Source organism: Astatotilapia calliptera, chromosome 12 (genome assembly GCF_964374335.1).
Source record: "Astatotilapia calliptera chromosome 12, fAstCal68.1, whole genome shotgun sequence".
In the NCBI taxonomy this organism is placed as follows: domain Eukaryota; kingdom Metazoa; phylum Chordata; class Actinopteri; order Cichliformes; family Cichlidae; genus Astatotilapia; species Astatotilapia calliptera.
Genome location: NC_137433.1, coordinates 3,660,509 through 3,685,592, shown reverse-complemented (window position 1 = coordinate 3,685,592; position 25,084 = coordinate 3,660,509). Strand labels below are relative to the sequence as shown.

The following is a 25,084-nucleotide window of genomic DNA, read 5'->3' as shown; positions in this document are numbered from 1 at the left end:
TTGAACTGTTCACTTAGGGTGATTAATAAAAATATCCCAAGAATTACGCTTTCCGTCCAAATGCGTCAGCGTAATATTTAAGAAAGCTGTTCGCTAATAGTATTTTTCTTTTATAGCTGGACTCCGCCGGTGGCAGGCGCATTTTCCTTTCCGTCGAGCCGCCGCTCGCACATTGTAACCGAAAATATAGTGAAGGTTCGAATAAGAGCCGAACTTACTTTTCCTGTTTTAAATTTCACATTAGCGGTGGCTCCTATAATTCCCTATTTATTTATTTATTTATTTATTTATTTCGACAGTAATCTGGCAAAACTGAAGTTAGACCATTTACAGCCTGGTGTGGTTTAAACAACATGATAAACATTTATCTGCGCTGTGGTTTTAACACACGGTTAAATGGTGCAAGCAAATTGAGGCTACATATTTTTTTTATTTCATAATTGTATTATTCAGCACAGCATCGCTGGTTATAATCGTTCATTTTTTAAATCTGACATTTAATTGTTTTATAAATCCTGCGAGTGCAGCACAATGTAGGCATGCACCGTTAAATCCAGCACACACTACGGGTCTGTCCCGTGTCTGACTTACACAACGACGGGAGGAGCTGTTTAATTAGGTTTTCTTCCCCCATCGCGCCCAGCGCTCTCAACCATCAAGGTTAGACTGGCTCACACGTCGCCGGTTAATATTAGAGCAACAGCGATGCCTCATATGGCACAAGTCTGTCGCTTTTCATCAGTCTGCTGGAAAGCCAACATTTGCTTTTGATTATGTGTTTATGTGTGGCTACTCTCTCCCAGGGTATTAGTGTTGTGTTTCCACAGGAGGTATTGTGCTCAGTAGAGACACAGTCAGCTGTTAATCTGCTCCCTGCATTTTTGTGTCTTAGTGTAGCCACAGCGGTGAAAGGACAACTACAAACAAAGTCTGTTTTCTTTCTCTTGTGATATTCCTATCCCTGCATTGCATTTGAATTAAATTAATTTGAATTTAGTGATACCCAAACACGGTTTCTAAATCACATTTACTGGTTAAAGACGCTGATTGTTTTAGAAAGCACATCTGCAAAGCATCAGAAAACAACACACGTTTTGATATATTATAACATAGTAGTTATTTATTACAGTCTCCTAGTCTATTGACAAAGACTGTGTTTTACAGTTGCATTAAGCCACTGCAGCGACTTAAATTACAAATTGTACTGTTAGTATTATAATATATATGTACAGTACAAGCTGTTAATTGTTATTTTTTGCCGCTGACGTAGACTGAGGTGGAGGCAGTACAGGGGAAAAAAGGATTCACATTTGTTTGGGAAATTTAAACAAATGATTTCTCAATTATTCCTGTCGGGATCCTCCCCATGTATGAGACGCACAGAGAAAAGCCTCTTTTTATTCACTGCTATTTTTACAGTGCTGCAAGCTCCAAAGTGGGTTTGTTGGAAAATTTCCTTAACAGTGTAACTGATGTGATCAATGATGAAGTTTCCATAGATTATTCACAGTCCATCCATTATCTCTCATTATTGCCTGTTAGTTCTCCGTGTCTTTGGGTTATAGAGTATATGAGACTGTAATACCAGTCGCTCTTCAACCTGATACTTCCACCACCTTCATATTAAAATATGTATCTTTCTCCACTCCCTGGCACCTATCTGTAATCTACTGCAGATGGGGCCCTGGAATTAGCTTGCAAAAACCTCTCTTATTCCTATCTTCAAAAGCCCATTTATCTCCAGCGAAAAGCTGATAAGAGACAGGCCTGCTTGGCAAATGTGATAAGAGGGTGAAAAATCCTCCAGCTATTTGTAATGTAAGAGTTCAGGCAGATCACAGCTAGGGAAGACATGACAAACCCAGCATCATGAGACTAATGCCTTGTGCCCCCTGAAGCCTGGATACGAGATAGAAGAAGAAATGGAGATTTATTCTGCATCTATGCATGAATTCAGAAGTGAAAAATGAGCTATAGAGAGGTTCAAGAAAATAGCCCAAGCATTTGGATGCAACACTGTGTTCTTAGCAGCGAAGCCGTTGCCTGAAACCCCAGAATGTTATCAGCCAGTGTTATAAAGTAATACTTCAGTGCAGAGCTGTTTTGAACAGTGTTGTCTAGCTTTGAATATGCAACAGTCTGAGAAATAGCAGCGGATAAAATAATTTAAAAAAACATGTCAGTTAAATATGTTGTTGATGCATTTAGGGTTAAAGCTGTGCTTAGGGAGGAACGTGTTTTTAAAGTGTTGTAAATCCCGACTGGAACCTGTCTGAAATGTGGAGGTAATCCAAATTGGCTTACACTCCGAGACTTAAGCTGCCCTCTGCGAGAAACTTCAAGAAATATGGAAGTGGGTTGTGCTGTAGATTTTCAAAACACCATGCTACTCATTCTGCAAGCCATTTAAGGCCAGCACTGCCAGAACTGTGCTCGAACACTGTTTTTCCATCTTCGCCTGATGTTTCTTTATGATTTACTTGACGCAGACCAGGTTCATCCCCAGTCCTCGACTGTGGCCTCTGCACTGCATAAAAAACGATGAATGTTTTCCTGGTGCCGAGGATGATATCTGTAAATCCTCTGACTCAGCGTCACCCGTGGTGGATTTTACATCAAGCATCAGTCTGTTGTTGCAAATAGACTGTTCGTATGATTAATTAACAGTATTTAAAAAAAAAAAATATTTACAACGTGTATGGAGGTGGACAAGGAAGCAAATTGTTCTCTCATTTACAGACTGGTGGCCCAGAGGGGATGTGGATTGTTCTGAGGACATGTCATTAGTATAACAGATGACACACAGCATGTGATGTTATTCATACTTCAAGGACACTCCCTAAGCTCCACCACTTGTGGGTCCACAGTAGGAGATGGAGAATTTATGCTTGTCCCCGTGGCACTTGGAACTACATCTTAATCCTGACAAGGGACTTGCCATAAAACACTCTCTCTACACTGAAAGCAGGGGGAGACTTTACAGGAAAGGAGGCTGCTGAGGAGCACGGCGTTTGGCAGGCTTGTCTTTTAACACGCACTGCAGAGATGTCTGTTTTTAACATTTAAGTTATAAATAACACATGGAACTGCGCGAGGCCATTAATTGTCAGGGAAGGGAGGGAAAGAGATGTTGGCAAAATAAAAAAAAATCTCCCTCTGTTTTTATTGCATTGTGGTTCCTTCAGAAATGGCTCCGTTATTAACTGTATCGGACACCGATGGATTTGTGTGCATGTCCAAACAGAAGTGACCGGAGACATTCCCTGTGGTGTTAGCAGGCTCTCAAACTGCCACACAGTGGAACGAATTGACAATGAGCTGTGGCTCTTTTTGCTCATCTCTCAATATCTTGGTTTTGCTCTCTCAACTCAAACTCTCAGCTATCTATTCAAACGTGTCTTTTGAATGCCTCCAAATGCTACTAAGTCACAGGTCAGTCAGCCAATCCGTCGGCGGTCAATGTGTGTTTCATGCTCTTGGCTCAATGCGTTGAGCTCTTTGCAGGTGGTAATGAGCAGCCCCGGTGCCTGTGGAGTGGCAGGCCAAAGTGCTGTTACACGCTTGGTTCTGTGATGTTGTCATTGTTTGTATCCTAACAGAAAATTCCCCTCTTCACTTGAAACAGCCGCTAAATCCCATGCATATGTATTTCAAAGAAGCTCTGCCTTTAATCCCTGCAGTCCTCCCGCAATTAGCCGTTGAAGAAAGCAGCTAGTGCAGTACATGATCTAATAGGGGAAGCGGAGACAAACTAGAGGTCCTTTCATTCTTAGCTGCAGAGCATCTCCTGCTCGCAATGAGCTCTTTGGAACCCATCTCAAGGAGAGGTAGAGACACTCAAGTGAATTTGCCTCTTTTGAAGCCGCCGACCTGGGTCAACCTGTAATTCTGGCAGCTGGCCAGTTTCTCGTCTTTCCCCCTCATTCGCTCTGTCTGTCTCTGTCTTCCTTACCGATTTCCAAACAGCGCTTCCCCGAGAGCAGACTGTGTCTTTTGTTACCTTTATGAGGCGTAATTAAATGTGCACGGCGTGGCACAGTGTTTGAGCAGGAACCCCAGGCGTGCCATTAGCCAGATGTGGCTGCTCAATCCTTAATGATAGTGGAACAGAGGCGGAGGAGACAAGCCCAGGAGTCCTTCATCACGCCATCCCGAGGTGTCGTGTGGGCCTAATTGCCCCATCGTTTTGTGCACTATACGAGCCCCCGTGACACCTAGCTTCATGCATTCATTATGTAGTCTCCCACTGCTACTTTAGGCTGTGGTGTTCGTGTAAAACTGGAGGTGGGTGGTACACTGCAGCTAGGCTTTTAGCCAGCAAGTCTGATTCACGAGGGGAGTTCTTAACACCTTTGTTTTCAACATCGCATGCAAGAAGTTGGGTGATGTGCTGTGCAATGCAGTGCATTACACACTGGAATGTTTTACTGTCATGTACTGTCATCGTGCAAGGGGGATAAAAGACATATTTTTGTGTGCATCTGCAAGTGTAAGGATACTCAACCAAAGCTGTAAATCATTATTTGTTTTCAGCTTTGGTCCATTTAGTGTTTCTGGGATTGGTAGCGGCTGTTTGCAGTTCTCTGAATCTGTTTTAGTTGCTGAGAAATGACACAGATGTTCCTGAAAGATGGGGCAACCAGGACTGCTAAAAAGCCACTTTTATAGACAACAGCCTGCTTGTCTGTCTCTGCCTGGGGGCTTTGGAAGTTCTCAGGAATCAGACTGACAAACGCTGACTGATCGGCTCACATTTACAACAATTCCTTCCAGCCTTGCCTGGGATCTTACTATGGAGAGTTCTCATATTTCCTCCTAAGCTCTTTCACTTGCAGTGTATTAAAGCCCCCCATCCCACTTCAACGCTTTCCCCATCTTTTAATCCAGCCCGCATGTTTTTCCCCCTTAGTAAGCAGATTTGACTCGGGAGCTTTAATTAGATGCGTCTTCTTCGGGATGTGAATGTGTCGGGTGGTCCGCGCACAGCCTGGGGAGCGTTGGGTGGAAATGGGCCTACATACCAAACATACGGCACCCTCGCTGGAAAGCAGACCCCTTCGTTAGTGAGGAACTGACGAGCTGCCGCTCACATTTGCGTAATTAAAACAGCCACAGATTGTGGAACAGCTGTGCAATTTAGCACTGTGGCAACACCAGTGAGTCAAGAGAGACTCTGCAAACAGAGGACGGCTATTAAGTAGATTCATAGAGGACCTCACTCAGGCCTCATCCAAGCTTTCTCCAGTGGACAAACATAATATATATCTCCAGCTACTTGGCAGGATGGCGTGCAAATGTATTAAAATCACATTTTAAGGGTTTTTTAAATCACGTAAACAGTGGTTTCTACCATGTGTGACATGGTTGCAGAAAACGGTTTTGTTAGCCTGCAGTCATTCCTACACCTTTCTTCTGTTAAAGGCCATGCTGAACATTTATCTGTATCGATGCAGTCATACAAGAACTGCTGTGAGGTAGAAAAGAAAAGAAAGGAAAGCAAGGTCAATAGAGGGGTTTAACTTTCCATTCATGTCATGATTTCCTAGAAAAAGTTGAATATTTACAAGACAAAAAGCAGAATATTTTCTGAAACTAAAGTCATAAATTTCCAAGAAAAAAAAACATCACTTCGCAAGGTTGGACCAACCTTGTCATGCCACAAAACTGTTAAGCATGCAATGCCATGAAGCAAATCTAAATCAATATGATTTTTTCCTCTGAATAGGCCTGATTCATGGCAGTGTCTCTTCAAAGTCCAGATGCTCATGATAATGTGGTGATTCTGGTCTAAAATCACGAGCATTTACTTAATGCTAAATCTAATTGCAAAGTAGGCTCTAACTTGATTAGGTTATCCACCATAGTCATAATACAGAGCATGGGGTGGGACGGGGTGGAGAGTATGTGCCCAGCTTGCAAACACTTTTTTCTTTTTTTGCTATAAATGTACTATTTCAGTCACCCTAAAATCTGAATCCTTTTCACAAATTCATGACTTACGAGCATCGCTTTGCTGTTTATTACCATTTACACGGCACTTCTTTTGATTCTTGTTGGTTTTTAACCTAAAATGACCCTTATATACTGTTGCAAATAGTCATTCCTCGACCTAGTTTACAATTGAGAGTCTGTAATTTTAAAAAGGGTTGCTTTCTTCTTTCTTTTTAGTGCCTGGCTTGGTCCCACAAAACTATGTGTGAGAAGTAATTAAAGCATCATGGTCTCCCTTTTGTTTCTTTTTTGATTATAGTTAATACATACCATTCTACCCTCCACTTTTATTTGCTTTGTTTTTTCTCCCCACTAATCCAAAGCATCTGGTTTTCGGTTTAACCATCAGAGGATGGTGAGACTGTGCAGAGGTGCATGCACTACACATGCAGTTTAAGCTCGAGTATTCCTCTGTTGGATGATGTTTGATAAAAAGACACTAACGTTCGGGCATGTTTAGCTTTCTTTCAAGCTGTAAGCATTTTATAGCGACAACTCAAAGATAGTCATTTGCAGAGTAGTTTAGTTAACACGAGAGCGATTTCAGTCGGTCCCGTTTGTGTTAGATCAAGTCAAATTTCCAACGGTAATTTTTTTGCACGTCTAAAGAAAAGTAGTAATATAGAGCTGTGTAGCTAAGTGTGAGCCTTGTAGGGTTCAGCCCTCTTGCCTTTCCTCTCTCGCCTATCAAGTGTCAGTGACAGTGACATGCCTAGGGCTGTCAGCAGGCCATGTCCTGGCTCCGTGCTCCGTCAGAGAGTGAATGGAGAGAGCCCAGGGAACTTGTTAAATTTCTGCTAAGCTAGGCTATGCTGACTTTGACAGGAGACATTTCCTTCCAATCTCCTCGGGTCCTCTGCCGACATCATCAACCACATCTCAGTGAGTGAACAGGGCAATGGAGACGATGCAACGATAATAATGTGAAAAATGTCTATCTGCAGTAATGCCAGGTGAAGACAAACGGACAGGCAAGCGGCCAGCCTCTGCAATGTATTCTGGGAGACTGGGCCAAGCCCCTGTGGGGCTGTCATTTATTTATCTATGTGAAGTGTCTTGAGAGGTGAGGAGAGGAGAGATGGCAGAGGCTTCGCTCTGGCCTTCTCTTGAGGGATAGGAAATATAATTGGCCTGCTCTCACTCTTGGCTATGGCACCAATCAGACATTTCTCCCTCCCTCTCTAACCCACCCACCTTGCTCGCAGACATAGCTGAGGAGATGAGGCAGTGCTGGCCTTTCAGGCCCTGAGCAGGGACGACCCCAAACGAGACTTGTCACTTGTGCTTACAGTGGCATTTATTTGATCGGAGGAGGTTGTTTTTTTTCTCCCTTCCCTTCCCCCAGCCTTTTTCTCTGCATTCTTCCACTGCCTCTGTCTTTGGCTGGGGTTGTAATACTGAAAAACTAAATGCAGCTTGGCTGGGGTTACCCACAACTGCTGCTGTGCAAAGCAAATGACTTTGCTGTGAGGGACAGGCCACCTGTTAGTGACAGGGCGGGGGCTGAGTTGATAGAACAAGTGTCACTGTCAGACAAACAGGCTAAAATCTGTCACAGCAGGAGAGGGAAGGAGACAACAGAACGGCTCCCACTGACCCTTCTTCTGCCCGTTTTCTTCTACTATGACCAATCAGTGTGGAAGCATTGCTATGCTAGCAAAAGCTGCTAGTATATTTTTTCTGGATAATCAAACCGGACGATTTCATGCTCGTGTTTTGTTTGATATTGCGAGCACATGTGTGTGTTTGTGTTCCTTTAATAAGAAGCAAGGGTGTCACAGTAGTTGATGGTGTAGATGGAGCAGTGAGGCTTGTGAGCACATCTGTTTTAGCCTCTCTAATTGTGTGTGGAGGCATCGATCTGCGGTGGGTGCCAGGGCAGCGTACCAGAAGATCTTGCCTCCTTACACTGGCTTCCTGCCAGGCTCCTGTCAGCCTTGGATGTGGGTGACGGCTTGGGCAAGGATCTCAGTGTTCAGAGACCCGTTACAGGTGTGCAACAGAGCGTGCTAAGTCTCCAATTACATGTTGTTGGGTGGCACGAGATGCCATGCGGGTTCACAAGGCCAGTTGGGAGCCCCTGTGGCAATGCACCTGAGCATGTTTAAAAAACGTTAACACTACAAACCAGTGTCCCCCCTAGGCGGACTGCTTTTTGATGCACTTATCTTTTTGAAGATAAATCTATCATTTAACATGGATTCACATATTTTGGGAATCTTATACAGCAACTGAAGAGTTGCCTTCAATAACTGCAAGCAGTGATAGGATAAAGACTGGAAACACTAAATGTGGCTGGCACTCGTGTGCACCTGCAACAGCCTGTGTTTCTTTAACAATGGCGATGAGTGTGATGGGAAGTAACAAGAACAGCTTTTGTGAGGCGTGACTTGAGATGACACCCCACATCCCTCATCTTCCTACTTTGCCCAGTCTCAAAGCTTTGACTCAATCTCTTGACACACAAGTGCAAGAAAAAAAGATGTGCTTATGTTTTTTTTCTTTCCTGCTCAGTGTGTCATCTGGCATCTTCTGGCTATTATGTTCACATTCAATTGCATCTCTGTTTACGTTGGCTTCTACAGTTCAACCACATGCATCTTTACCGCTGACAGACATGAAATGCAAACACCGTTTTTTTCTTTTCTTCTCTGCTGAATGAATAGCATTCAGTATAAAGGCCTAGGAGCCTGGACCAGCTAATCCAAGGATTCTCTCAAATGTGAGAAAAGGCTGCTTAAGCACACAAGCTGGTGCCTTGACTTCATCTGTTTGCGTATCTCTTAATCAAATACAGGCAGAAGGCACCTGAGCCAGGCTGAGTGCTTCTGGACATGCAAATGTTGAAAGTAAGTCGAAGGAAATAGAGGGTTGCCATAGAATTACAGGAGGAAAAAAACAAACAAGTTTTTAAAGATAACAAAAGGTTTTGCACAGCTTAAGCTAGAAGAGGCTTCCTTTTGTAAGTGCAGACAACTCGACATTGAAGAGGCATTTTACAGTGATATCGTCAGGTTTGTTTTATTGACATCAGACTGGTTTGTTAAAGCGATCCAGCACTGTGGTAATGACCTTTTAAACCTTTCTTCTTCCCATACACTGCAAAAAAATCAAAAATCAATTCAGTGCACTATGAACACAAACTTTAATAATGTCACTGGAGCCAACACTGGAAATGAAAATGTCCTGCCTCTGCATTTAACATGGTATTCTTTTTACGACTCTTTTTTCCCAGTCATACACAAGGAAAACATAGCTTTTAACAAGCACTAAGATATTCATCGTCGCCATTGCGAACAAGCCTAGAAAAGGGTATCAGTGCTCTGGGGAACATGCTTTGCCTGTTGGGTTTTTTTTGTGCACTTGAATAATTTAAGGAGTTGCATGTAAGACAAAGATGCATTCACTTGCTTCATTATATTTTAATCCAGAGCAAATGATGCTCCACGTACACTTGGCATGGCCAACGATGTTTAGCAGCCTTGTCTTCAGTGACTGCTCATAAATCTGTTCCAGCGGTGCAAAGAAATTTGAATGCATCTTCCTCACGCTGCCTTTTTTCCTCTTCTGTCCAGGAGTTTGTATTCAGATAGATTCTAGATCAAATCCTTCTGTCCTCAGGTGCCACGCTTTACTTGGAGATTAATACAACTGGGATTTACAGAGTTCTCCAAGGCTCCTAAAAGAGCAGGCAATTACAAAATGTTAGCGTTGTATCGTTGTGCAGTTGATTCAAATACAGCCGGTGGTGAGTTCCTAGTAATTAACTGAATGTAGAAGGGTGCCCTCAGATGACTGCTACTGTGAATTGGTGCTATACAAATAAAAGTGGAATTGAACTGAATCATAAGGTTAATAAAGCTGACCTTGAGTCCAGTATTGATGGGTTGTTATTGGTCTGGACATGACAGTATAACCCACAATGACCATAAATCAATGCATATCATTATCGTTTCACACACAGCGGCAGAAAGCAACGATAACTGAAATTAAAAAGCACCACAAACACGATCGCTGTCAAGGTCGCCTCAGAGTGTGGCGTGTTCAAACGCTGTCACACAGTAAGTGTCAAGTTTAAAGCCATAAGCTCTCCCACAAGATCTCTGCAGTTGTCGCGTTGGTGTTAAACTAGCTTTTGCTGGATTCTCAAATGGTACACAGCTCACTCGCCACCTCCTCCATCATTTCTTCCCTTCCACAGCAAAGCTCCTGGCATGCCCCACTGATATCTCATGATGGTTATTTATACACTCCCACCATCCCCACATTAAGTCACACATCTGGACTGTCGGTGACAGAAAAGCTCGAGCGCTATGCCATGAAAGAGATGTAAGGGGGGCAGAGAATTTATAGCTTAGTTTAGGCCCACACTTTTCCATATTAAAGACTCAGGAGACGCCTGAATCAAAACCCTGTATACGGTTAAGAAGCAGTGGTGTTTAAAAGAAACAGCAACATCAAAGTGTAAAGGATTCAGGGCTGTGACAAAGCAGTGGGTGTACTGTGGGCTGCTGGGGTCTATGTGCTATATTAAATTCCCCTTATATCCTCAGAACACAGCAGTCCAGTAGCAACAAACCTCATCTACTGCTTATATACTAGATGGTAAATCCAATAGCAGCTTCACCTCTCTTTGTTTGCTAATGAAATTAAAGTCTGTCCCTGTCAAAAGTCACTTTAACCCTTAACAGACAACACTGGCATTCTCCTCCCTTTATAAGGCCAGCTGAGCGGTGAAGGCATTTCTGAAGGTGACTGCCTGGGCGTTAGGTGTCCTGTCCCCCCTTCTGGTAAAGCCTCAGGGAACAGCTTGGGTTACATCTGCCTGAAACCTGAGGCCCGATGTCTGCATCAAAAGTAAATTCCACTTAACTTGCCACATCCCCTTCCAATATGACCTGGGGGCTTAGGTGGCCTGAGACTACTTTATATAGCGCATACCATGTTTGTTTGTGCTAGCTTGGGAAGATAGTGTGCCTTAAAGTGAGACGGTAGAGTTTTCCACTCCACCACTTGCTGTCCCCTGCCCGAGTCCCACTTCATCCCCTGCAGGGCAAGTGGTTGTATTGATCTTGATCCCGAGCACGGTCAGCTTTCGTGGTGGCAGATGACACGAGAACGATGCCGAGATACATTTCTAAATTCTCTTTTACGAGCGAGTCGCCGTTATCAAACCCCTCTGCGAAACACCGAATTGCGAGCTATAAGTGTTGTGCTAAAGGTCACAGGGTTACAAGCATATAGCATGTTAACAGTGTAGGGTTAAGGAAGCTCTGTGGGATGCAGCGTAGAGGCTGGCGAGCGGAGCCTAGATCCCCCATAGTTTTCCTAGGCGAGAGTCGGCATTACACTCCCACTGGTATTAGAACAATATTTATTTGTGTTAGACGGGAGGTGATTCATATTACTCAAAATCACTGGCATAGTACGACTGAGATCTGCCTTTTGCTGCGCATTTTTTCCTCTCATTAAAGGTGTCCGTGCCCAGAGGAGCAAACCAAACCTACCACACATTTACATGTAGTGCCAGCTCTGCCTTTTCTTCTTTTCTGTGGTGCTGTCTTTTGCTGCAGAAGAAATTCACCATGTGTGGGTTGAGGCAATGGAAAGGGTCACAGCTTTTTTATCGCTGCATTATTTAAGATCCTGCCGAGTTTGTTTTTTTTTTCCTCTTAGCAAATTCGAGTCAAAAGCGCACTGCAATCTTAAGAAGGAGGAAAAAAGGAAGAGTGTAACTTGTGTAGCCCGAGGTGTGCTATGACTCACCTAGACATTGTTCAGATGGAGTGAAAAAAAAAGAGTTCAATAGGAGTTTCTATTGAGCAGTGCTTAAAGCCACCTTTCTCTTAACAAGCTGCAGTGAGAGGTGGTTTGCCTACCAAGCTTGCCTGCAGCTCTCCGCAGGGCGATTATGTCACGGCGGGCCAGTCAGAATGATGTGTATCTCTCTGTTAGAAGGCAGCTCTACTGCAGCAGAGGCTCTGACTAGGAATATTATTATTATCTCCTCCAGGATCCTCTCCACAGCAACAACGGTGCCGCATTGTGAGAGCTCTGGAGAAAGCTGTTTTTGAAATAATCCGCCTGTCTGTTATCCTGCCTCTCAGACAATAACATCCAGAAAGGCTTTTTTACTTTCCACCACCCACGCTGACAATGGTGTAAAGGCTTTACAACAAAGGGATGATGTGGATATGGGGAGAGTGAGTTTCCGTGTCCTTTCCTATCATACCTTCTCGCAGCCGCCCAGAGGGAGCCAGGATTTGGTTGTGGCTGTTGACCAGCCAATCAGGGAGCAGTGAGCCATGTCTTAAAGGGCTATCTGCCATCTCTGCTGCCGAGAAGCCCGGAGAGCCAAGAGAAGTCATCAGGTGCTCAGATCCATATCAGGGCCAGGGAGTAATGACGAACAGCCCCCTGATTCCGCTGGGAGATTACCTGGCTTCTTATCGCTGCTGGCACACATTCTGACATTAAAAAGGAAAGGAGGCCACGCTCTTTTCACAGTCAGCTGCGCCGCACCGAACAGAACTATCGCTATCTCCTGCTTTTGTTTTACGTCACCCATTGTCCTTATCTCTTTCTTTCCCCGTGCCCGCGGTTTTAAGCAGAACTTAACCCCCAGCCCGACCAGTGATCGAACCGCACATGCTTTTAAACGACTGAGCTCAGATGCTGGTTGTGCATTAATTGAGTTAAATGGATTGCGATGGTCGAGATGATTTGTCTGTCTGCTTTTATTGCTGCAATTTAGACTGTGCCTCATTGCATTATGCCACTTAATGAGAGCCCTTAGCAGCTGTTTTGTCTCTGCTGGTATTAACATGCGCAGGTTCACTTAACAGGAGAAAGTGGGAATGTGTTAGCCCTAATTTCCTGCAATTTGTAGCCGTTAATCAACCAAAGGCACTTTTATAAATGGAATTTTTCTACTTTTTATTCCATACCTGTTTCTCATATCCTTTCTGTGCCTCTGTGGGGTTGAGATAGTGATTTGTGACCTCCCTGATTCCTATACCTCACCACCACCAGCACCACCTCCATCCTTTAGTTGGAGCAGGTCTGGATCTTCTCTAGTGAAATATGCCTCATCCCTTTTCCTTCATTTCTCCTTATCTGGTTAGTGCTGGCTGTGGGCCCGCTGCAGCGTTGATTTGTGACCCTTTCCGTCTACAGCGGCAAGAGGCTTTAATGCAATGCGTGCCTCTTCCCTTCTCCCTACTGATGAAACGGACCTCTGCATTCCCCTGATAGATTGCTAATTTGTATACTAAACTGACAGGCAGCGGTGATAAGGGCTAGCAACTGCTACGCAGCCAGGGAGGGAGGATAGGTAGTGTGGGGTGCAGTAAGTGAGACGAAGGGTAATATTTTACACAAAGCCCAAGCCCCCCTGCTCTCTCTGCATTCATTTTCCTGCTTCTGTTGCTAGGGGGAGAGGGAGCAGGAGCTTTTCAACCCTGGCTCTCTGTCACACATGCACACACACACACGCACACACACACACACGCACACACACACATGTTACATGTTAAAATGGCACTCGGGGCCAAGCATAAAGAGGTTTGCGTGTGTTTTGCATGTGTGCGAGGGGAGGCCACTCCATTCTCCACAGCCACTACGGAATTCATTATCATCTTAATGATGCTTCATTTGAGGCGAGTATCTGTCGGTTGACAGTTGCGTGGGACGTTTCTTCTCTCTTCGCCATATATCTCATCATGCTCGCTGGGGGTTTGCAGTCTTGCTGGCCCACACCTGTTCTGACAAGCAGGCGGCGGTGAGAGTGGTGAGAGTGGTGGGTAGAAATTGAAGGTAAGGTAGATGTTCTCTGCCCAGGGAATGCAAAGCATCGCTACGACTTATAATAAACGACCGCTCGGGAGGTCATTAAGTTTCTGGAACAGCGCGAGGACAAATGCAGGCGAGATAATTAATTTGGTGTCTCCCATTGCAGCCAGGGAGCTGTAGGCCCACTGTGCATGTCTAATGCGGCATTTATTGCAAAGGTAGCATTAGCGGGTGTCTAGGGTGAAAAGGTGGCAGTAACTGAGGACCCTGAGTGGGTGCTGATAGCAGTCTTAATTGAAGCACTATGCTACTCCCATATGAAGGGAAAAACGGACCCCTTATTGTGTCTTGTTTGTGCGTTTTTGTTGTTTTTGTACAGATACACTTCTCAATGTAGGTGTTCCACATTGTGTTCTCTATATACAGTGGGGCAAAAAAGTATTTAGTCAGCCACCGATTGTGCAAGTTCCCCCACCTAAAATGATGACAGAGGTCAGTAATTTGCACCAGAGGTACACTTCAACTGTGAGAGACAGAATGTGAAAAAAAAATCTAATTTATTGGTAAATCAGGGTGGAAAATAAGTATTGGTCACCTCAAACAAGGAAAATCTCTGGCTCTCACAGACCTGTAACGTCTTCTGTAAGAAGCTTTTCTGTCCCCCACTCGTTACCTGTATGAATGGCACCTGTTTGAACTCATCATCTGTATAAAAGACACCTGTCCACAGCCTCAAACAGTCAGACTCCAAACTCCGCCATGGCCAAGACCAAAGAGCTTTCGAAGGACACCAGGAAAAGTATTGTAGACCTGCACCAGACTGGGAAGAGTGAATCTACAATAGGCAAGCAGCTTGGTGTGAAAAAATCAACTGTGGGAGCAATCATCAGAAAATGGAAGACATACAAGACCACTGATAATCTCCCTCGATCTGGGGCTCCACGCAAGATCTCATCCCGTGGGGTCAAAATGATCATGAGAACGGTGAGCAAAGATCCCAGAACCACACGGGGGGACCTGGTGAATGACCTGCAGAGAGCTGGGACCAAAGTAACAAAGGTCACCATCAGTAACACACTATAACGGCAGGGAATCAAATCCCGCAGTGCCAGACGTGTTCCGCTGCTGAAGCCAGTGCATGTCCAGGCCCGTCTGAAGTTTGCCAGAGAGCACATGGATGATACAGCAGAGGATTGGGAGAATGTCATGTGGTCAGATGAAACCAAAGTAGAACTTTTTGGTATAAACTCAACTCGTCGTGTTTGGAGGAAGAAGAATACTGAGTTGCATCCCAAGAACACCATACCTACTGTGAAGCATGGGGGTGGAAACATCATGCTATGGGGCTGTTTTTCTGCCAAGGGGACAGGACGACTGATCCGTGTTAAGGACAGAATGAATGGGGCCATGTATCGTGAGATTTTGAGCCAAAACCTCCTTCCATCAGTGAGAACTTTGAAGATGAAACGAGGCTGGGTCTTCCAACATGACAATGATCCAAAACACACCGCCCGGGCAACAAAGGAGTGGCTCCGTAAGAAGCATTTGAAAGTCCTGGAGTGGCCTAGCCAGTCTCCAGACCTCAACCCCATAGAAAATCTGTGGCGGGAGTTGAAAGTCCGTGTTGCTCGGCGACAGCCCCAAAACATCACTGCTCTCGAGAAGATCTGCATGGAGGAATGGGCCAAAATACCAGCTACTGTGTGTGCAAACCTGGTAAAGACCTATAGTAAACGTTTGACCTCTGTTATTGCCAACAAAGGTTATGTTACAAAGTATTGAGTTGTATTTTTGTTATTGACCAAATACTTATTTTCCACCCTGATTTACGAATAAATTCTTTACAAATCCTACCATGTGGATTCATGGATTTTTTTTTCACATTCTGTCTCTCACAGTTGAAGTGTACCTCTGGTGCAAATTACTGACCTCTGTCATCATTTTAGGTGGGGGAACTTGCACAATCGGTGGCCGACTAAATACTTTTTTGCCCCACTGTATATGTATTTATAAGGGTTTCAAATTACTGTAATTGCATGTTAAAACAGTAACACGGGTGGCCATCTCCCAGATCAACAACAACAAGGACAAAACATGGACCTGTACTTTGAAAGGAGACACAGCTTCAGGTGACAGTGAGTGGAAAATTGGAAGAGAGGGCAGTGAAGGAGGAATCTGACATTGATGAAACACCAAGCAGTGAAGCAAATTAACACTGTGTGCACGTGGGTGTTGGAGGGGGGCGCAGTAAGTGTGGATTCACGGTCAGACAGGTTCAGCCGGGGTAATCGAGAGCCTGATCGTCCATCTCAGGATACACGTCCTTTTTGCGCACTTCACTTCTCGGGGTAGGTGGGCTTCCTGTTCACTTTCATGCTACCGATAGGTCTTTCAGCGGCACGTCACACCAGTGCAGCACAAAGCAGCTGTGTACTCCTACACTGGAACATCAAGTGTCTTTGCCTCCACTAAGACATTTGACCCACTCATCCTGCCAGTCAGGGGAGCACGGACAATATGATGCGCTGTGTTTGCTTCCTCCGCTCTATTACCCATGATTATGTAGGACAACATTCCTGCTAGCTGCAGCACAGGCACACGCTCAGTTGGTATCCATGGTATTCCTGTACGTGTCAGTTGATCGTCTTTTGGTGCTGCCCATTAAATTGTTTCTCTCTTATTGAGCTGTCAATCAAATTACAACAGTCACCTTTTCAATTAGGAAAAATGTCATTTTGCAAACTTGTTTGGAGTATATATACGCACTTAGATTAGCCACCTCTGTGCTTGTCCTACGACGGTCTGTCAGGAACATAGTACGTGCCAAATGACTCAGAACTAAATTGTAATTATAGTCTTTACAGGCGTGAGCCCACCACAAAGCCTACTAACAGGTTTCTTTGTTTTCACACCACAGCTGTTGTGATAGCTTTGCCAGCTTGTTTAAAAATTATTTCTCTGCAGGGAGGGGAAGGGTTGCTCCTCCTTCATGAGAACAGAACAGGAGGAGCCCATATTAGGAATCTGCTTGTATTTAGTCTGGGTTTACCTAACCTTTGGCTGTAAGATTTCACCCTGTTTGGACGTCATTTGTTCTGGCTCCAAGGAGCAGCTGTAAGATCAAAGGTAGCTGGAGGCCGAGGGATCGTTTGATAAAAAGTACGAGGGGGGGGTGTCTGGTGGATGGGGGAGAGAAACTGGTCTCTCAGCAGTCTTTACTAAATGAGGTTAATTGAATCTGGGTAATTGCTGACCTTCCTGTCTCAGTGAAATTACAGCCTTAACTGATCAATGCTTTTCATAAATTTATGCCTCAAGGTCGTTCAGCTGATTATACTGCCCTCCCTTACTGCCCACGTTGCCTCGCTCAGTTGGCCCATTGTGCGAAAAATTAAGCAGGGAAGCGTTTCAACACAAAAAGAGTGCAATTATGCTCGTTTCAGATTTTCCAAATTAATTAGCTTGCTGTGTTTTTAAGTAAAGGGAGCGTGGACGTGGAACATTTTCAAAGATTATTCCTCCTCGCTTCTTTGCTGTGAAAGCAAATGCGTTTGGCTTTGCAGGAAATGTCCTGCTCTCCTTCTGCTACTCTGCAATTATCTGGAGATTTATGCAGTCAATAAGTCACTGGTGTTCGGGGAAGTTGGGGACTTTTTAAAACAAACAGCAGTGTAATTTGTAATTTGGCATTCCCTAAATCTGGGAATTATGGTTCTCCATGTGGCTCTTTAGGGAGTTAGCACTCTGATGGTGGGTTTACTGGCCAAGCTCCCTCCCTGGACTCCTTCTTTTTCTTCTCCCTCTTGTTCCTTTTTACGCCTGCCGAGGAAACGGGAGGATTTCACAGCTGCTGAGAGCTGGGCCCTGGCTGGGCCCTATGACCTCCTTCTTGCTTACCCCCTCCCTCCCTGAGTCTCGCTCCCTTTTTTCTCCAGCTCTCCAGCAGTCTCTTTCCTCAGGGAGCTCTTGTGTGGCTCAGAGGAAGCTGAATCATAAAGCATGGCTAATGAATAGAATAGGGAAGGAAAGCTGAGGCCTGCTGACGGCCCTCCAGAGAGGAGGCCAGGCCCCTGAAGCCCGAGGCTCAAATAGCAGACGGTCCCCACAAAGGTCAGGCTTCCTGCGGCCCGCTCCAAGGGCTTTTAGCTCCCAGGCAATGTGGCTTGAATTTCCCCCATTATTTTTTAAATGGTTAAATTTCCCCGTTTCCTTTGGAAAACCTGGCCTCTGCTCCTCTTTCTGTTTTTCATTGTCTCTCCCATTCTCTCTATATATATATTTCCCCTCTGTCTCATCTTTCTCCATCTGTTTTTAATGGCACCCAGTGTTGCCTCAACAAAGAGAGTGTGAAGAATTTGTTATACATGACCTCTGTACACCACAACCGCAGGCAACTCAGACTGCCAGCAGCACAGCCCCGTGAAAAAATGTCAACGTGACCAGCGAAACCCAGAAAGTTCTGTAAAAACAACAGCTAGCAACATCAGGGCTCTGCTTTGACATGCCTTTTTAAGAAGTGCTCTTTGCAAGCCGGCCTTGTAATTGTGGATTATACAACGGACTCATGCAGACTTGGCAGGTGCAAAACACAGCATTAAAGTCTAAATATTGGTTGTTGATGTTACTTGGAATACATTTGCACTATAAAACAGCTCACTGCACAGTGAAAACAGCCAGATTAGGAATAAGGAGATCTTGGCACGTGAAGAACAAGCGTTTTCTGTTCTCTTTCTCATGAACGTGTTATGTCTGTCTAGCTGTCTGGAGAACCACTCTGGTCATAACAATTGCTTCAACTGTTACGCCGAGTTATGGCATTACCTACCCTGTCTTTTCTGGTTTTGTGACCCTGTGCCACACTAAGCGAGTCCTCGAGCCAACTCCCGTGTCCATTTGACAAGCTTCATTTCATTCTGAGCCCATATTTTTCTTCCAGGGCCTCCAGGGCAGCGATTCAAGGCTGAGGTTGTGCTGTTGCAGCGCTGAGGCTTGGTACTGGAGCGTTTAATGTCGTCCAAAGCTAACAAAGAGCCTGTGTTGTAGGCTGGCGCCCTGGTTCTGGGAGACTGAAAGAGGGCAATGCACAACACTCTGTCTTTCCTCTATAGTCTTTCACCTTGTCTACTGTAAGAGGAAACAGGAAATATTGCAGTTCAGCTGAGTGTTCGCCCTCCTTTGAATGTTCCACCCACTGAGACTGAAGAGCTGTTATTGACCTTTTCTTACAACGTCTGCTTGAGGTTATTGAACTACCCAAAATTCGCCAGTTGTCTTCCTATAAGCGCTGCAGTTAATTATTAGCGTAACTGAGACAGTTGCAATTGTTGCTGTCTAATTGTTGCTGAGGTGTTGAAGAATTTAATAAATGCCTAATGTGTCCTCGATTCAAGCCTAATAGTGCTGACATAACATCACTGGCTTAGAGCAAATCTTGTGTTGTTTAATCATTTTAAATGTGTCTGGCAGATGCAATCGTTCAGAGGCACTTTGTGGCATCTTCCCTTTAGGTTCAATACCTGCATTTTGTTGAGTGTTGAGCTGAGGCATCAAGCGCAGACATGCAAACATTGTTCTGAACAGTAACACAGTGGCAGCCGAGGAGAAATTGGGAGATCTTGGAAAGAAGAGGATGTCCTCAAAACACTTGTGAAGTACTAACAGGGATGCCAAGGACAGCCATCTGTGTTTACAAAATCATTTGCTTTCTCTTTCTGTCTCTGTCTCTCTTGTACTCACTCTGATTCACTGTTCATTCTTTACATATGCTCCCTTTGTGCCGCATAAAATACAAGCATGGCAGTTAAGGACACTCGGGCCCTTTGGGTGGAACATATGTTCAGCTTTTGCAGCTTTTTACAAGTCGGCAGATCCCAGATGAGAGCAGCTAAAGCAAAGGGAAATAGTGGCTTTAAACAAAGCCCCTATATGGGCTGCTGTTACAGGCCGAGGGTTTTCATGGTTAATGCCGTCCTCCAAGCACGCAGACAGTGTTTTTGAACAATGTGGCTTTGCTGCTGTTTTGACTTGCTGTGTGGTCAGCGGCCATGTTTTTTGCAGAAATAGCTGATGTTACTTTTATTAGGTGTTCTAAATTCAAGGGCAAAATAATCCTTCTGTGTTTAATATACTACAGATGGCTTTCTTCTTCATGCGTTTGCCCAAGAACCATTTTAATATAGACAACCAGGTCTCTCCGCTGCTCAGTGTCATTTGCATTAGCCACGTCTGTAAACGATTGGTCATCACTTTGATACTGTCGTCGATATTAAATGAGAGACATATTCTATTCGTGAGATATGTACGTTTCTTGAAAAATAACACAAAATGAAATATCATTTCTGAGGGCTAGAGAGAGGGTGCTGGAGCCTTTGTGTTCGTAACGCTGCATAGCCATCTTCTGACTTCCTCCGTCTCTGCTGTCTTTGACAGCATTTCCTTTAAGGGATTTCAGGTGGCACAACAGTGCCACCTAATGTTTCCTCGTCAGGAAAAAAACCAGACTAGGACCACTTGGTACAGAGGGAGTTCTCTGCACTGGCTGATTGAAGACTGTTGATTGACTGTGTAATGCTGTGTGTGGGAGATGAACTTTACTTCTAAGCACTTATGACCACATTTGTGGCTGGATAAGCCTTTTACTGAAAAAACAAAAGTATATATCTGTGTTTGCTTCCCAGCTAATGAGACAAATCCACTAAAGGTCTGCTGTCCTTTTTTTTTAACAGGTGTCTGATGTAGGATCGGAGAAGCTCTTTTCCCCTACCACACCCAAAGGTAAGCCCACTCTGCTTTTTCTCTTTCACCGCAGTCTTTCCTCCTCATTTATTCACATCAGCTACTGGGTCCATTCAGATTTAAATGTCAGCAGACATAAACAAGGTCTGGTGACTACATATGCATACATTTTTGCCAGGGCGCAGAGTGGCGTTTCTTGGACGACCTAGCCAAAGGCTTAGCCTTCCTACATATTGGTTCATTAGAGGGGATTTAGAGCCTCTCTGCCACATGCTCCCACAAATGGGAACTTCCCCTCAGGCAATACAAGCTCTCTGACAGCAGGCCTGGACCATAATGGATGCCAAAGGAAAAAGGCAGAAAGAGCTTTGTCAGCCCCCCAGACAGCACAAATTCAGTGTGCGTGCATCCATATGCACATGTATGGATTACAAGTCCTTTGCTTTTGCACAGGATGAGCATGATTTGATGCAGTTTTTGCATTTGTGTGGTTTCATGCACCTAGTGACATACTGTGTATATTAGGCAGGTGATACAGAAACTATGCAAGCACAGAAGCACCTCTATATTTAACACATGTAATGGTGCAGTGCGTGTGGTAAATACATGTTATTTTAAGTGCTTGCTCCCCAACACACCTGAAATAACAGAAAGATGAACCAATCAGATGCATGAGTGCTTTCAGCCCCATTTAGTAACATGTAACTAAATGATGAGGCTGCAGATACTGTAACATGTGATAGTGTTGGAGAAAAAGTTGCAACTAGCGTACCTAGCAAAGGCTTCGAGGTTGTTGTACAGCACTTAACGTCCACCATATTTACCAAACAGATCTTCACAGGCTCCTGAAGAAATGTTCAGTCTACTTCAGCACAACAAAAAGGAACGAGACATCATATTGCGATGTTGTTACTGTTACAAGTTCATTGTAAAGTCTATCAAGTTGGCAATCCAATAAATTGGCCCAAAAAAAAAACAAAAAACAGAAAAAACAGTAGTGCAGTGTAGGTTTGGCTAAGATCCAGCCCAGTCAAATCACCCAATCCTGGTCGACAGGTCAGCGCAAAGAGAAACACACAGGGGCAGGCAGTAGAGGAGCAGCATGATCAGCCAACTCTACATCACATCCACCAATGTTGTCCTGCTAACAGTGAGAAGCCAGATCTGCCTTGCAACAGGAAGTTACAGTAGCGCGTCAGTGTCAGTGTTCAGAATTTGGTGCCTGAAATTCTCTGCTGTTGCCAACTTTTTTGCACCGGCACCAGTTTTTTTTTTTTCTTGGACGAGGGGCACAGTGGAAATGTGTAGGAGCAGTTGTAAATTAGGCACCAACACCGTCCTGGTAGAGAAGAGGTGCTACTGACAGATAGCAGCATGCAGACCGTGTTCCCTCAGGGCAAGAACCAGGAAGGGGTCCCATTAACACAGACTGAGAGGGAGGGAGGTGGAGCTTTAAAACAGTGCAAAATATAAGGTGGGTTTTGGAGGGGGGCATGTCTGCAGACTCAACAATAAGATTTGTGTATTATAATGTGACGGTTAGGGATGCATACATGTATTTGTTGATACTGTTATATTGTTGAAAATGTATTAAAAGATCTTTTGCTGTAAGGACGTAATGTAACAAAAGTGATCTGTTGCTCCGAAGTGTTGCTTTCTTTAGCACAGTAGCTTTGACTGCTGAGTGGAAAAGCATGGCTGACAGCAGGGAGAGAAACCAGGCTTGCAGACTGTGTGATGTAGATGACCTGTGACCAGCACTGGCCTTAAGAAACCAGCATTCACAATGACAATGACTTCCAGACTTGCATGGTTTAGAAAACAACTAGACCACATCAAACAACAACTATTCCCCACCAGGCTGTTGAAATACTGCTGTTGTCAGCTGTCAGGGTGTTGACTTACTTTTATGTTTATGCAGAACATGGCTGCATATAAGCAGACTCTACCCTATAGAACTGCGCAGGCATGTGCGTACTTGATATTTTCCATTTTAGCCAGTGTAGAAAGACCTCTGTGGATCTGGCTAATGTTCACACAGAGCTGAGGATTAGGTCCACGGAATTACATCCCGACAATCCAATCAGAGGCTCCTGATTATCACACAGATCAACCAGATTCTGTTTGGGCGATGCAAACGAAGGACACCAGATTAGAATTAGAGGTTAGAAAGGGAGAGACGACAGAGAAATTCAGCAGTTTGATGAAGTGATTTGGTGACAGTGAGGAAGAAGTTATCACGCTAAAATTGCAGAGCTGCCAGCCAGCCTCATCGCCCATTCCACAGTTGTTGTCCAGCTGTAATGGATTCTAGGACAGTGTTTGTTTCAGACCTAGGCTGGTTTTTCCTCTGTGTACGTATAATGTGTGTGCAATACAAAGCAGCCCACAGGCTGTTTTCCTCTGGTTTAGAATGGAGAGTATGTGTCCCATTACCCGTCTCGCTCACGATCCTATAGGACTGATCACCAGGCCTGTCGAGCTGTTGGCTGGAAGACTCTCAGACAGATTTCTGTGTGCACGCAACCCCACTCAGGCACACACACACCGAAACATTATGGCACACATAAATATGTAATGCTGTGATGATGTTTGGCTTCCACAAATTGCTAGATAATGAGTGTTTCTCTTACTTTCACCTCTTCCTCGCTCTTCAGTGTCGTGCTCCTTTCTGAACTTTATTTTGCGATTACGTGTACAAACAGTCGAGGTTAACTCCAAATTGTACACAGGCCCACAGTCTGTCATGTTAATGAAACGGTTCAGGGTTAATAGAGGAGAAGAAAGACCAACATTGTAATCACTGATGGCAGAGCGCTGTAATTATGCACACAGGACAGGGTTTTGTGCAAAACCCAGACACCCTCGCCGTCTTTCCCTCATATTTACTTTTCATCATCTCTGCATTTCTAGCATGTTGACAGCCTGTTATAGATGTAAGCTGACACTACTGGTAATAGCACAAGTGAATAGTATCTGTAATAACAGAGCACACACTGCAATTCTCTTTGGGTGTTGTTACCCAAGAGCTAGCAAGAAGTTGCACTGAATGTCTGCCTGTGTTGCTGGTTATGATGTAGGAAGGTGCAGCAGAGGTCAAGCATTATCTAACACGTATTGGTTTTTGTTTATTTGCTGTCTTAAACCTCCTGCAAATTATTGATTTCCTGGAGGATGGCATGTTTAAGTAAAAGAACTCGTTCTCCACTCAGGGCTGCTCTTATTGAATCGCAGGTCATAGTTTACCGTTGTCGCTTGCTTGAAGGCAAATGAGAATCTAAATGTAGCTGCTGAGCATTCGCAGGGCACCTCCACAGAGCACAGATAAACACCTCACTGGTAGGCCTTCTCGTGACATTTCAGAATGCCGGGCATATGGATGTGCCGGGGAGTTATCACCTAGCTGTCAGCAGCTAGAAATATCTGAGAGGAACACTGAAGAATGTGCACCGACTGTGCTGAATGTAGCATCTGTGGGTTTTAGAGCAGTAAGTATAGTGTATATACCTTCTTTGATTGCTTCCTAGTTTTCACTGATGCCTTATTGTCTTAGCTAGATGCTACCTGCCACAGAGTGATTGTAAACCCACGCTGTGTGCCATCCACCAGAGAAACCTGGGGCATCTTGGGATAGCAGGCGAAAGATTGGTAGAAAACCCATTTCTGAAGTGGATTTGTGCCCTTGTAATCCTGATTAATTTTGACCCGTTGTGCTCATTTTAAACAGAGCATTACAGTAAGCGTGAACACAGCAAGCTCTGGGGCGAAACCAGGAGCTTAGCGGCTTTGGGAGGCTTAGCTGCAGATGGCATTTTAAGCCGGACTTAATAAATTGTTTCCATTAAACTTACCGGCCCACACATACTGGATTAGACCAGTGGAACAAAGGAAGAGGAGAGCGTGTAGGGGAAGAGAAGAAAACACACACACACACACACACAAACTGCCGTGATGCACATCTCGGCTAACATCTCTCTGCGGCAACGTGAGAGGTGAAGATGAGGTTAACGTAATGTTCGGGGAGAAAGACGCTTTTGGACATGCAGCATTAACTCACTTTTGATCTCTTGCTCATCAGGGATGTCGGACCAATTTGGTTAATTGACATAGAAATAAACAAACAAAAAAAGATTCATAAACCATTTAGCTTGGCAGTGGATTTAGGGCTTATCCTCTAACTGTTTATATATAAACACATTACCACTGCTGTAGCTTAAGGATTTAGGATGTACCCCTACCCTTGCCTCCTTTTTTTTTTTTTGCTTTTTTTTTTTCCTTTGGCGCATTTTTACTCATACATCCGTCTGTTTTTGAAGGAAATCAATTCCTTGTGGTGGAGCCCTGCCTCTTCCCTTTTCTATCCGCAGCCCGCCCGCTACCTCCTTCCCCCATCGGCTCATGGCTTGCTCCCTAAGCTCTCATTATGTGCTACACAGTCCAGGTCCCTGTGTCGAATCGCTAATCAACCACCCTGTCTGCAGGCCTGCTCTCTCAATAGGTGCTGAGTGGCCTTTGTTCCACCACTGATGTTTGCTGCATGTCAATAAAAGAGCTATGGTCTCTTCTA

The 25,084-nt window shown here is 44.6% G+C and overlaps 1 protein-coding gene across 13 annotated transcripts in view; it reads left to right on the top strand.

Annotated features, from left to right (window-relative positions):
- Positions 1-25,084, top strand: part of fbrsl1 (fibrosin-like 1) — a 285,663-nt gene that overhangs the window by 231,099 nt on the left and 29,480 nt on the right. For all 13 annotated transcript variants that reach the window (XM_026188504.2, XM_026188506.2, XM_080309339.1 and 10 more), the window contains one exon: positions 20,508-20,556. In XM_026188504.2, coding sequence (XP_026044289.1) covers positions 20,508-20,556 — 49 coding nt within the window. The remainder of the gene's footprint in view (positions 1-20,507; positions 20,557-25,084) is intronic.